The sequence below is a fragment of the Onychostoma macrolepis genome, chromosome 25 (assembly GCF_012432095.1).
Source record: "Onychostoma macrolepis isolate SWU-2019 chromosome 25, ASM1243209v1, whole genome shotgun sequence".
NCBI classification, from domain to species: domain Eukaryota; kingdom Metazoa; phylum Chordata; class Actinopteri; order Cypriniformes; family Cyprinidae; genus Onychostoma; species Onychostoma macrolepis.
In genome coordinates this window covers 5,371,009-5,383,334 of record NC_081179.1, presented here as the reverse complement: position 1 = coordinate 5,383,334, position 12,326 = coordinate 5,371,009, and the positions used below count along the sequence as shown (strand labels likewise).

General features: G+C 40.3%; 1 protein-coding gene across 1 annotated transcript in view; it reads right to left on the bottom strand.

Annotated features, from left to right (window-relative positions):
• nansb (N-acetylneuraminic acid synthase b) overlaps positions 1-11,721 on the bottom strand; it is a 147,443-nt gene extending 135,722 nt beyond the window's left edge. The window contains exons 1-3 of the mRNA XM_058768145.1: positions 11,632-11,721; positions 10,190-10,252; positions 89-211 (exon numbers count right to left, since the gene is read on the bottom strand). Coding sequence (XP_058624128.1) covers positions 89-211; positions 10,190-10,252; positions 11,632-11,721 — 276 coding nt within the window. The remainder of the gene's footprint in view (positions 1-88; positions 212-10,189; positions 10,253-11,631) is intronic.
• Between the last annotated feature and the right edge of the window lie 605 nt (positions 11,722-12,326).

The following is a 12,326-nucleotide window of genomic DNA, read 5'->3' as shown; positions in this document are numbered from 1 at the left end:
ATCAGTGGTGGAGTCAAAAAACACTTTGTTGTCTAACATTCTCATCAGTAATTTACATATATGATGAGATTACAGTGGTTTGTCTTACAGGGATCAGGCTGAGGTTGACGTGCTCTAGTGGCAGTGGATAAGCGCTGGTGCACTGCAGGAAAGTGAAATTGGGATTGTGCTTCTTGACGGTTTGGTAAACACAGCGCCATAGCCGTGGGAACTAGGGGTGCTGAGCCCCCACGATTTTCCTTGTGCCCCTCCAGATTCACTGCAAAAAATGCTTTTCTTACTTAGATTTTTTTTTGTCTTGTTTCCAGCCAAAATATCTACAAATTCTTAAATCAAGAAGGATTTTCTTGACAAGTAGAAATTATTGTCTTATAAAATAAAAATAAGATTATTTTGCTTACCCCATTTGCAGAATATTTCGCTTGTTTCAAGCAAAAACTCACTTAATTTTGACTTGTTTTTGCTGAAAACAAGACAATAATTTCTACTTGTCAAGAAAATCCTTCTTGATTTAAGAATTTTTAGATATTTTGGCTGGAAACAAGACAAAAAAAATCTAAGTAAGAAAAGCATTTTTTGCAGTGTAGCCTAATGTAATCTATTAACTATGCACAGCATAACGTTTTGGGCAAGTACCATGTTATGTCAAAATATTTTAAAAGACTGAATTTGTATTTAACCTGATCACGTTTAATAAAAAAGACATTGTAAATTTAATTATAATGCTGCATGTCCACGATTCTTCAAACAACCAACAAATTAAACAGTAAGAAAAGAGCATTACATTTTCAAATAATAGGCTATAATAACTGATTTCAGTCTAGCGCGAGTGTGAGCACTAAAAAAAAGCTCTTATAATAATTTAATAAGTGAAGCTGTCTGCAGTGTATGATGAATGAATATCTTATTTACATCTGCGCGTACATCTGCACTTTGTTGTTTCTGATGAGAGAATTTGCCAAAGTGCATAATTCAGTCAGTGAGCGCACGCGCTGACTTCTTTTGGACTGTTGAACGAAAACACCCACCCACTGCCATTATAAAGCTTGAAAGAGCCAGGACATTTTTTAATCCGATTGGATTCGTCTGAAAGAAGAAAGTCATACACCTAGGAAGCCTTGAGGGTGAGTAAAACATGCTAATTTTCATTTTTGGGTGAACTATCTCTTTAACTAACAAGAAACTAATACATTTGTGAGTAATAGTACAATTATTTTATTTTTTTAATTTTTTTTTTTCAAATTTGTTTAATTCAATATTACTTGTAATTACATTTTCTGAGTAGAAACTGTTTCTACATTAAATTTTCTGTGTATTTCTTGACCCCTGCTAGCGCACTAAAACTACTATTTTTAATCACTCTAAAGAAATGCTGGCTTATTTTTCAAACCCGAGTTGAAACTTGAGTAAGGACGCTGGGTTGATTTGACCCGATTTGGGTTGATAAATGTTCTTTTTTGCAGAGCTTATGACAGGAACATTTGGAAAATAAAAGAAAACTAACTGAAGCAGAGAGGAAAGAAGTTTGAAAATAAGGGCCTGAATGTTTTCAGTTTCTGAGCAAAAATTGTTTCGGCGCCATTTTCTTTTAATGTAGCTTTTTGACTTCTGCTAGTGTAATACTTCTATTTGATATCACTCTAAAAAACACTGGAACTATTGAGTAGGCAAGCTGGGTTGATTTGACCCAATCTTGGTTGATAATTGTTATAATCAGTAATCCAATGGTGCTGGGTTGAGAATGCAGACTTGAAAGAGATAACATCATGCATGTCACACAAGTTCAAATGGCAGTGGTTCTCTGTGTGCTAATACCACTATGGTTTTCTGTGTTTGTGGCATGTAGGACAGGAATTTGTGTGTAAAAATGCAAAAAAAACCAATTGAAGCAAAAAGGAGAGATAACTGTAAAACTGCCTGCATCCAGGAGCACATTCTTTTCATTGTCATGAGAGGAAACTGGAAAAACAAGAATGGCAGTTGAGAGGAGCCTATCTGTGTTCATGAAGCTTATATCAGGAATATGGAATATAATTAAAACTATATCAAAGCAGAGATGAGAGATAATGGTAACACTTTAGAATACTGTCCCATTATTAATGAATAAGGAACAAATGAACAACATAATATTAACATGAATATTATTATATTAATCATAATATTAACTACTGGATTAGCTAACAAGAAACTCTGATTAATGAATTAATAGCACAATGTTTTTTTTTGTTTTTTTTTTCAAATTTGTTTAATTTAATGTTACTTGAAATGGCATTGTTTCTATATACAGTATATACTTTTTTGTGTATTTCTTGACCCCACCTAACACAGCAAATCTATTTTTATCACTCTAAAAAAACGCTGGCTTATTTTTCAAACCCGAACACTGATTTGAAACTGTTGAGTAAGGACGCTGGGTTGATTTGACCCAATTTGGGTTGATAATTGTTCATTGTTGAGCTTATGACAGGAATATTTGGTAAATAAAAGAAAACTAAGTGAAGCAGAGAGGAGAGAGATTTGAAAGTGCCTGAATCTTTTAAATTTCTAAGCGACAATTGTTTCTGCACCAATTTTTTTTTTGTCTCTTAATTCTGTCTTAATTCTACATTTTCTCTTATTCACATCAATTATTAACCTGTATACAGTAGTTCTTAGTATAGTTCTCTGGGTGGTATGAAAACTGATTTGCTAATAGTTAACTACCACTTTTAGCTAATTAATTTCTTGTTTCTCGTTAGTTAACAGTTGTTACTAGTGTTAATATTATGTTACTCATTTGTTCCTGTGTAGTTACTCAATGATGGGACAGTATTCTAAAGTCTTAACATTATCTCTCATACATTCCTGATATAAGCTCCACAGACACGGATAGACTCGTCTCAACTTCCATTCTTGTTTATTCAGTTTCCTCTCACGACAGTCACCGCCAAGTTTTATAAGAATGCACTCCTGGATGCAGGTAGTTTTAAAGTCATCTCTTCTCTGCTTCAGTTAGTTTAAGTTTCTGTCTTAATCTCTGTGAATACAGATAAGCTCGTCTCAACTGACATTCTTGTTTTTTCAGTTTCCTCTCACCTCTCACAAATGAATGTGCTGAAATTTTAGTTATCTCTCCTCTCTGCTTCAGTTAGTTTCCTTGCATTTTTACACACAAATTCCTGTCCTACATGCCACAAACACAGAAAACCAAATTGTACATAGAGAATGATTGCCATTTGAACTTGCGTGACATGTGTGATATGATCTCTTTCAATTCCGCATTCCCAAACCCAGCATCATATTGGGTTACTGATTATGAACAATTACCAACCCAGATTGAGTCAAATCAACCCAGCTTCCCTACTCAGTGATCTTTTATTGATGCCCTTGACATTTCATGATTTCTTTCAATCACATATCAGCTGAGCAAAAAGAACAAAACCATGCTGGGATACCAAGGATCTTGGTCAAACCTTTGCACATGTTGGATCATTTCATTATCACTTTTAATCTACTTCTACTTTTCCGTCACACTATCCCTCTGCCAGTTTCTCTTTTCTCGACTTTCTTCAGTGGTATTGTCCACTCTTCTCACACATTTCTCATCATTAGATACCTACCTGCCTAGACAATATCTGTCCTCTTTCCTCCAGATTAGAACGTTCTACTCCCTCCAGCCCTTGGTTGATGTTCTCTGCAGCACCAGACTAAACTAAGGGCAGCGGAGAGAAAATGACACAAATCTAAAGAATCAGCAGATCTCAGCAGGTACCAGTCACTGCTATCCTTGTTTTCCACCAACGTTCACACTGCCAAATCTTCCTTATTCCATAACAAGTTCAACAGCACATCAGACACATGAAAACTCTTCAAAACGTTCAATTCTCTCCTCTGTCTCCCTCCACCACCTCTTTAACAGCTGGTGATTTTGCTGATTACTTCACAAACAAAACTACTTCCATCAGTAGTTAGTTTTCAGCTCCACTCCCCCAGGAACTCGCATCAAACACTCACACAGATGACCATCCTCTCTCCTCTTTCCCTCTTCTTACAGAGGATGTGTTCAACCAAGCATCCTCCTTCCTTTCACAAAACAACCTGCTGTACAATAACCAATCTGGACTTATGAATCCGCCTTGCTGTCAGTCTAGATACATTTACATGGACACTTTTACTTCCATCAGAATGTATTCAATCTGATTGATGAATCTGAACATTGTGTTTACAGGAACGCTAAATAAAGTGATCGGGTTGAAATGCATGTTTATATGTCACAAGTTTCTGATGGGATTTAATCTTTTCACATGCACATACTGCATGAATATACAGAGTTCCCCGCTGTTGTTGCATACTGTTTTAAAAATCACACTTGATATTTATCAACTTCGGGTCCTAATTAGGTGACAACCAGCACATTAACTGTTGTGCTGTGCTGCTTACTTTAGAAAGCAGTAAAAGTATCCCTTCCCGTGCCCAAAATCAGTGGTCTGTGGATGCCCTTACCAACAAATAGTATACTTCAAGTTTATTTTATTAAGTATACTTAAGTAAAGTTCAAGTATATTTTTAAGTGTACGTTATGTAATAAGTATACTAATATCAGTGTACTTGTAGTATACTTGTAAGTGTACTATTTCAATACACCTTGGGACTAAATTGGCCCACTTTCTAGTATATAAAAGTATACTTTTAAGTGTACTTTGAGTATTACAGTAGTAAACTTTGAGGACACAACTAGTTTACATCAATGTTTTTAGCTTGTACTGCAACTATACTAAAAGTGAACTTAAAGGTATACTGATAGTTTAGTAATTAAATACTTCTAGTAGCATTTTTAGTACACTTTGAAGTATAGTCTCAGTAAACTACTAGTATAGTTTAAATTATACTCATAAGGTTTTTTTTTTAAAGTGAACTTTACATCATACTTTAAGTATACTACTATGTCCGTATTAAGTATACGACTATTTAGGTATTAATTTGTATATATTTTGTTAAATGAATATCTGAACATTTTATTCTAGCTTCTTGCATTCTTTTTTTAAACACTTGAATGTGGGTAAGTTTCATAAATAAAAAATAAATAAATAAACAACATTTTGAGCAAAAATCTTGGATTCAGAATGAAAATCAAAATGTAGACTGTCAGTCAACACCCCAAAGCTTGACAGTCATTATTACCTCTTCATTGGTGACATTTTATTCCACAACGTTACATAGTTTTGATGCTGTTTTATGTCAGATGATTGTGTTAGATTACATGTGGAAGTATCTGTTGTTTCAGTTTCTTCTTCACTTGTGTTTTTTTGGAAATTCTGTAAAGAAGATGTGTACTAGCGCCCCTTACCATATAACAATGAAAACACTGATTCAAGGAGGACATATTTAGACTTTTTAGTATAAGTCAAGTAAACTTAAATGTCATTTTAAGTATATTTCTGAGAAGTACATAAAGCCCATTTCTGAGAAGTACATAAAAAGTAGACTAAAAGTATACTTTCCTATTTTGTTGTTGTTGTTGTTGTTGTTGTTGTTGTTTTTGTTTTTGTTTAAAAGAAGTATACAAATAGCACACTTGAATAAACTTCTTTTTCATAAGGGTGAGAGTCTTAAACAAGGACAGGTGGGACGTTGTCCATGATCCACTTCACAGACGCTGATTGAAAGCAGAATTTTAGAATGACTGGACACTCATTTATGACACTTTATTCACCAAAGAGCAGCTCATTTCACACGTCATTACACTATTTATTTTATTTAAATTTTTTTTTTTTTTTTTTTGAGCGAGAGATGCATGTATTTTCTCATTGCATTTACACAGTTCTGACCAGCAGGTCACCATCGTGTAGTGTTTCAAGTGCGATGTGAATTATTTTATTAAGCAGCTGCTTCAGTCGACTCTGAGTTTCGAAAAGTTTCTCCAGTGTTTGTTTTCAATAGAGTAGATCAGTGGTTCTCAAACCTGTCCTGGAGTAGCCTACTCCCAGCCCTGCACATTTTGTCGGCCTATGTCTCCCTCATCAGCTCATTAATGGAGACTGCAAGACCTGAAATGGGTTTGTCAGATAAAGGGAGACATACAAAATGTACAGTGCTGGGGGTAGTTACTTAATGGAGAGGTTTGAGAACCAGTGAAGTAGATAACTGACACAAAAAGGCGCCATTTCCATTTAGAAGTGCGCGATCCGCGGCGTAAAACGGCCTTATGGCAAACTGTCTCTCGTTAAATTGAAGAACTCTGTTGTTCGTTATTTCGTCACATATTTATTTTGGTTAAAACAAAAACTAAATAGACTAGTAGCTTAGAGACGTGTTCCATCCTACCAAGATACAATAAACTCACATTTGTAAACACGTTAAATGATCACGTTTCATTAAGACATTCTTTGCATTCACAAAGAGTCAAAGTTGAGTGGAAATCAACTGAGAGAGAGATTTTATTTCACAAAGTCTTCATTCTCCACAATTACAATGGTAATAATGTTGTAGTATACAACACCTCATCTTAACATATTTCTGATGTCAAACAATAAGAATATAATAAAAAACACTACCTCATTGAAAATGACACTGGCCCTCCAGGACCGAAGTTGCCCATCCCTGATATATATATATATATATATATATACATATATATTTATTGATTTATTACATTTTATTATTATTATTATTATTTTATTTTTTTGCAAATTTTATTTCATGTATTCATTTCGCATATCAAAGTTTTGCCAAATTGAAAATTAATTTTTCTCATCATCAGTGGTGGAGTCAAAAAACACTTTGTTGTCTAACATTCTCATCAGTAATTTACATATATGATGAGATTACAGTGGTTTGTCTTACAGGGATCAGGCTGAGGTTGACGTGCTCTAGTGGCAGTGGATAAGCGCTGGTGCACTGCAGGAAAGTGAAATTGGGATTGTGCTTCTTGACGGTTTGATAAACACAGCGCCATAGTCAGGAACTAGGGGTGCTGAGCCCCCCCCCCCAGATTTTCCTTGTGCCCCTCCAGATTCACTGCAAAAAAAGATTTTCTTACTTAGATTTTTTTTTGTCTTGTTTCCAGCCAAAATATCTACAAATTCTTAAATCAAGAAGGATTTTCTTGACAAGTAGAAATTATTGTCTTATAAAATAAAAATAAGATTATTTTGCTTACCCCATTGGCAGAATATTTTGCTTGTTTCAAGCAAAAACTCACTTAATTTTGACTTGTTTTTGCTGAAAACAAGACAATAATTTCTACTTGTCAAGAAAATCCTTCTTTATTTAAGAATTTTTAGATATTTTGGCTGGAAACAAGACAAAAAAAATCTAAGTAAGAAAAGCATTTTTTGCAGTGTAGCCTAATGTAATCTATTAACTATGCACAGCATAACGTTTTGGGCAAGTACCATGTTATGTTAAAATATTTTAAAAGACTGAATTTGTATTTAACCTGATCACGTTTAATAAAAAAGACATTGTAAATTTAATTATAATGCCGCATGTCCACGATTCTGTCAGGTTGGACGGAGAGGCAAACACAGGGTTAGTGGAAACACTCTTCTTCTTTTATTTCCTTTCCACAAACATAAACTGATCCCGAAGGATTTCAAACAAAACACAACTTAAAACAAAGGGGTCCTTTAACTCAGCGAATTCGTCCAACTCAAAGTAACACTTCTGTTATAGGTCGGTTGGTGAAGCTTACTCAATCCAAGAGGTGAGTAGGGAAGTGAGTCAGGCTTACGACCTCGAGACCAACCAACGCAGGATTGTGGTGAGTGACTTGATATAGCGAGCAGGTAAGTGATGACAGGTGGTAATCAGTACTCCGGTGATTGCGAACGGGTGTAGGTGGTTGGTGTGGATGAAGCTGTGGGCGGATCTGTGACAGATTCTTCAAACAACCAACAAATTAAACAGTAAGAAAAGAACATTACATTTTCAAATAATAGGCTATAATAACTGATATCAGTCTAGCGCGAGTGTGAGCACTAAAAAAAGCTCCAGTTATAATAATTTAATAAGTGAAGCTGTCTGCAGTGTATGATGAATGAATATCTTATTTACATCTGCACGTACATCTGCACTTTGTTGTTTCTGATGAGAGAATTTGCCAAAGTGCATAATTCAGTCAGTGAGCGCACGCGCTGACTTCTTTTGGACTGTTGAACGAAAACACCCACCCACTGCCATTATAAAGCTTGAAAGAGCCAGGACATTTTTTAATCCGATTGGATTCGTCTGAAAGAAGAAAGTCATACACCTAGGAAGCCTTGAGGGTGAGTAAAACATGCTAATTTTCATTTTTGGGTGAACTATCTCTTTAACTAACAAGAAACTAATACATTTGTGAGTAATAGTACAATTATTATTATTATTTTTTTTTCAAATTTGTTTAATTCAATATTACTTGTAATTACATTTTCTGAGTAGAAACTGTTTCTACATTAAATTTTCTGTGTATTTCTTGACCCCTGCTAGCGCACTAAAACTACTATTTTTAATCACTCTAAAGAAATGCTGGCTTATTTTTCAAACCCGAGTTGAAACTTGAGTAAGGACGCTGGGTTGATTTGACCCAATCTTGGTTGATAATTGTTATAATCAGTAATCCAATGGTGCTGGGTTGAGAATGCAGACTTGAAAGAGATAACATCATGCATGTCACGCAAGTTCAAATGGCAGTGGTTCTCTGTGTGCTAATACCACTATGGTTTTCTGTGTTTGTGGCATGTAGGACAGGAATTTGTGTGTAAAAATGCAAAAAAAAAAACAATTGAAGCAAAAAGGAGAGATAACTGTAAAACTACCTGCATACTCTACTAGTACTCTTGTATGTAATCCTCGAGCGATCGCAAGCCCTGCTCGAGGGTTAATAATTGTCTCGCAGTGTCCATACCTGGCCAATGTCCGCGTGAAAAGCCGCTGGATCCTTGTGCGGCCGAGTATTCTGTTACGGGGCTGACGAGACGAGAGGCGTGCGGATCCATTTGCAGACTTTATTGGCAACAGAGACGTTGTCAAACAGGCAGGGTCAAACAATGGCAAACCGGTATATAAAGGCAATGCAAAGAGTAAACTGAAACAGGCGTGGGTCAGGCGACAGCGAACAGTATCAAGAGGGCTAGACAAGAGAGGTAATCAAAAACGTGGGCGATAGTCCAGGCAGGGGAAAACACGATAAAACAACAAAGGCTAGGCAAGGCAAGGAAAACTAACGGGGCTCTGTAGGGCAGCGATAATGCATACAATACTCGGCCCCGAGGGAGAGAATGTCCAGGGTTGAAATAGTGTGTGATTGGTGCAATGAGTGATTGGTGACAGCTGTGATCAGTGTTGGATGATGGGAATTGGAGTCCATGTGATGTGTGGTGTAAAAGTCCATGTGGTGAGCGGGTGACCTCTAGTGGTGAATGAACGGGAGTGCAGACCAGATTCGTGACAGAGCACCCCCCCAAAGAGCGGCTTCCAGACGCTCCACACAGTCTATAATTAGGAGGGAGGTGGAGCGGAGGCGGAACAGGGGGAGGGATGGAGGGCCAGGTCCTTGTGGCAGCGGAGTGATCTGGGACCGAGGTAGAGCTGGCAGAGCAGGAAACCAGGGCAGAGAGGACGGGACTTGAGCCCACCAGGGCGGAGAGGACGGGACTTGAGCCCACCAGGGCGGAGAGGACGGGACTTGAGCCCACCAGGGCGGAGAGGACGGGACTTGAGCCCACCAGGGCGGAGAGGACGGGACTTGAGCCCACCAGGGCGGACCGGACGGGACTTGAGCCCACCAGGGCAGACCGGACGGGACAGAAGATCTCCACGGCGGTGCAGAAGACCACCAGAGCCAGACAGCAGAGCACCACGGCGGCGCAGATAGAGCAGGAGCCCACCAGGGCGGTGCCGACAGGACAGGAGCCCACCAGGGCGGAGCAGACGGACCCGAAGACCACCACGGAGGAGCAGATAGAGCAGGAGCCCGCCATGACGGATCAGGAACACACAGCAGAGCCTGGGACCTGGGGAGAACGGAGACACAAGGAGGAGACAGAACATGCACAGACACAAGGACTGAGGCAGGGAACACAGAAAGTTCATTGACGGCCTCCCTAGCCGTGACAGGACAGAACGAGAGTTCATTGACGGCCTCCCTAGCCGTGACAGGACAGAACGAGAGTTCATTGACGGCCTCCATAGCCGTGACAGGACAAGACGAGCGTTGGTGAGTGGATACCACTGACACCTCCGGAGGTTCTGCAGCGGTTACTGCCACCTCTGGAAGTTCTACAGCGGTAACCTGAGGACACAGGGAGAGTTTAGTAATGGTCTCTTTGACCGCAACACAACAGAATGGGAGTTCATTGCTGGGCGCCACCACCATACGAGGAGCTGAAGGGAGCACCGCCGCTTCGGGAGGTTCTGCAGCATGTACCGCCACCTCTGGAGAAACTGCAGGGGGCACCATCACTTCAGGGAACACAGCAGTGAGCGCCACTACCTCAGGAGGTTCTGCAGCGTCAGCCGCCACCTCTAGAGACATCATAGTGGACGCCGCCACCTCTGGGAGTTCTGTGGTGGTGTATGCAGCCCAAACACACCAAAATGCGATCCCCATCAGGGGAAGCGTTTCAGACAGGGGAATCAGTTCAGGAACAGGAGGGCTAGAGTGAGTGGGTTTGGGGATACCAGCTGTGCGTGCAGACACCAGCGGTGAATCCCTCAGACTGGATATCAGACTGGAATAATGAAAGACTGACCTTGATGATCTGGGTGTTTTAGCAGAGACGTGACGCTGTGACTCTGGAAGGTCAGCGGAGACGTGACGCTGTGACTCTGGAAGGTCAGCGGAGACGTGACGCTGTGACTCTGGAAGGTCAGCGGAGACGTGACGTGCTGCTGTGACTCTGGACGAACAGCCGTGACGTGACTTGACTTTAGGAGATCAGCTGAGACGAGATGCTGTGACTCTGGACGAACAGCTGTGACGTGCTGTGACTCTGGATGATCAGCTGAGACGTGACTCGGTTGATGACCAGCTGTGACTTGTCTTGACTCATGAAAATCAGCTTTGACTTGGCTTGACTCACGAAGAGAAGCTGTAACTTGGCTTGACTCACAAAGAGAAGCTGTGACTTGGCTTGACTCACGAAGAAGCTGTGACTTGGCTTGACTCACGAAGAGAAGCTGTGACTTGGCTTGACTCACGAGAAGCTGTGACTTGGCTTGACTCACGAAGCTGTGACTTGGCTTGACTCACGAAGCTGTGACTTGGCTTGACTCACGAAGCTGTGACTTGGCTTGACTCACGAGAAGCTGTGACTTGGCTTGACTCACGAAGAGAAGCTGTGACTTGGCTTGACTCATGAAAATCAGCTGTGACTTGGCTTGACTCATGAAAATCAGCTTTGACTTTACTTGATTCGTGACGATCTACGGTGACTTGACTTAGCTTGTGAAGACCAGCTGTGACTTGGCTTGACTCACGAGAGATCAGCTTTGACTTGGCTTGACTCACGAAGAGAAGCTGTGACTTGGCTTGACTCACAAAGAGAAGCTGTGACTTGGCTTGACTCACGAAGAGAAGCTGTGACTTGGCTTGACTCACGAAGAGAAGCTGTGACTTGGCTTGACTCACGAAGCTGTGACTTGGCTTGACTCACGAAGAGAAGCTGTGACTTGGCTTGACTCATTACTGGCATCAACTGTGACTTGACTGGGCTTATGGCTGGCAGCAGGAACATGACAGGGTGTTGTTGTGGCCACCATTTTGTGAACGGGCTCCGCTGTCACCGCCATTTTGTGAGCGTGCTCATGCGTGGTTGAGATCACACAATTGAGTGCGGCGTCACGTTCCTCCGCGACACCCACAGTGAACGAAGAACCCACAGTTAATAGAGCATAGTCCATAAAATCACTTAAAGACAAACGGGGACCCTCGCGAATTAGTCGCGATTTGAGCGGCTGGTTAATGCCCTTGCAGAAGAAGTCTATGAGTACACAGTCCGGCAGATCAGAAAAATAGGCTAAATCTAAGTACTCTTGTATGTAATCCTCGAGCGATCGCAAGCCCTGCTCGAGGGTTAATAATTGTCTCGCAGTGTCCATACCTGGCCAATGTCCGCGTGAAAAGCCGCTGGATCCTTGTGCGGCCGAGTATTCTGTTACGGGGCTGACGAGACGAGAGGCGTGCGGATCCATTTGCAGACTTTATTGGCAACAGAGACATGGTCAAACAGGCAGGGTCAAACAATGGCAAACAGGTATATAAAGGCAATGCAAAGAGTAAACTGAAACAGGCGTGGGTCAGGCGACAGCGAACAGTATCAAGAGGGCTAGACAAGAGAGGTAATCAAAAACGTGAGCGATAGTCC